The sequence below is a fragment of the Merops nubicus genome, unplaced genomic scaffold (genome assembly GCF_000691845.1).
Source record: "Merops nubicus isolate BGI_N331 unplaced genomic scaffold, ASM69184v1 scaffold24147, whole genome shotgun sequence".
Taxonomy (NCBI): domain Eukaryota; kingdom Metazoa; phylum Chordata; class Aves; order Coraciiformes; family Meropidae; genus Merops; species Merops nubicus.
The window spans coordinates 20,932-21,924 of NW_008621318.1; the positions used below are offsets into that span (position 1 = coordinate 20,932).

At 45.9% G+C, this 993-nt stretch overlaps 1 protein-coding gene across 1 annotated transcript in view; it reads left to right on the forward strand.

Annotated features, from left to right (window-relative positions):
• The window catches only part of LOC103776928 (ligand of Numb protein X 2-like), a gene marked incomplete at its 3' end in the record, with an annotated part of 8,811 nt that extends 8,723 nt beyond the window's left edge, over positions 1-88 (forward strand). Inside the window, 1 exon segment of the mRNA XM_008944456.1 lies at positions 1-88. This exon segment is cut by the window's left edge and continues 2 nt beyond it. Within this exon segment, the coding sequence (XP_008942704.1) occupies positions 1-88 (88 nt within the window).
• Between the last annotated feature and the right edge of the window lie 905 nt (positions 89-993).

Genomic DNA, 993 nt, shown 5'->3' on the forward strand with positions numbered 1-993 from the left:
CGACAGCAGCAGCAACGGGGGGAGCCCCGTGCACCATCGGCGGCGCCTGGACCACGCCCACTACAGGAGAAAATCCACCTACCAGAAGGTGAGTGGGGTGGGGAATGGCCCAAGTGGCTGCTGGTTGTGTTGGGCAGTAGCTGCGTTTCTGCTCCAGCTGTTGAAGAGCTGCAGGTTTGTGGCTTTGGGTACTGGAGAAGTGTGTGTTTGTCTACTGGGAAACATAGTTTTTAGGGAAAAGTATGTTGAAATTTCTTCAGATGTCTCTAATATAAACCAGTGTTTAATCCTTTCTTGTCTGGAGGGGTCAGTGGAAGATTTTTACCATCCATGAGATGCTTGGGAGTTGGTTTTTGACACCCATCAAGCAGAGGATGTTGAGGGCACTGCACGATGACACTAAACTGTGTTTCTGCTTTGAAGCTACAGGGCTTTAGAGAAGTAGAAACTACACAAATTACACTGCAGTGCCCCTGTGAGTTCAGTGGTGTGTCAGCCATCCATCTGCATATATAAAAAGCAGTATGCAAGAAGAGAATCACCAGCCTGGTGTACCAGGAGAGATCTGCTCTGTGTTTAGGGCTTCCATTTGAGTGAGAAAAGCTTGCTATAGCTGCTTAGAGCTGTGATTAAGTGTCTCTGGGGTTCAGTGAGTAGCCATCATAAATGGCTGGAGAGTGGCTCCTTGATTTAAATCTGAGAATATAATTTACATATTGTTTTTACAGCATGTCCTGTAATGTGTGCTTTCACTGTGACCTAGACATCTAGTAATAGTCAGGGAGAGGTTGATTGCAGGGCAAGAATGGACTCAGAATGAGCTTGTAGCTTCTCCCTCAGTGCTAAACTTTCTCCTCACAGTGGGCATCTCTCACAGACCTTTAGGGGAGCAGTGCCTCAGTCGTGGTGGTAGCCCTTTGGAAATGCTCTGGGTAGAAATCCTACCCTGTAAGGATGTAATTTATGTAAAATTATTTTTATTGATGTATTTAA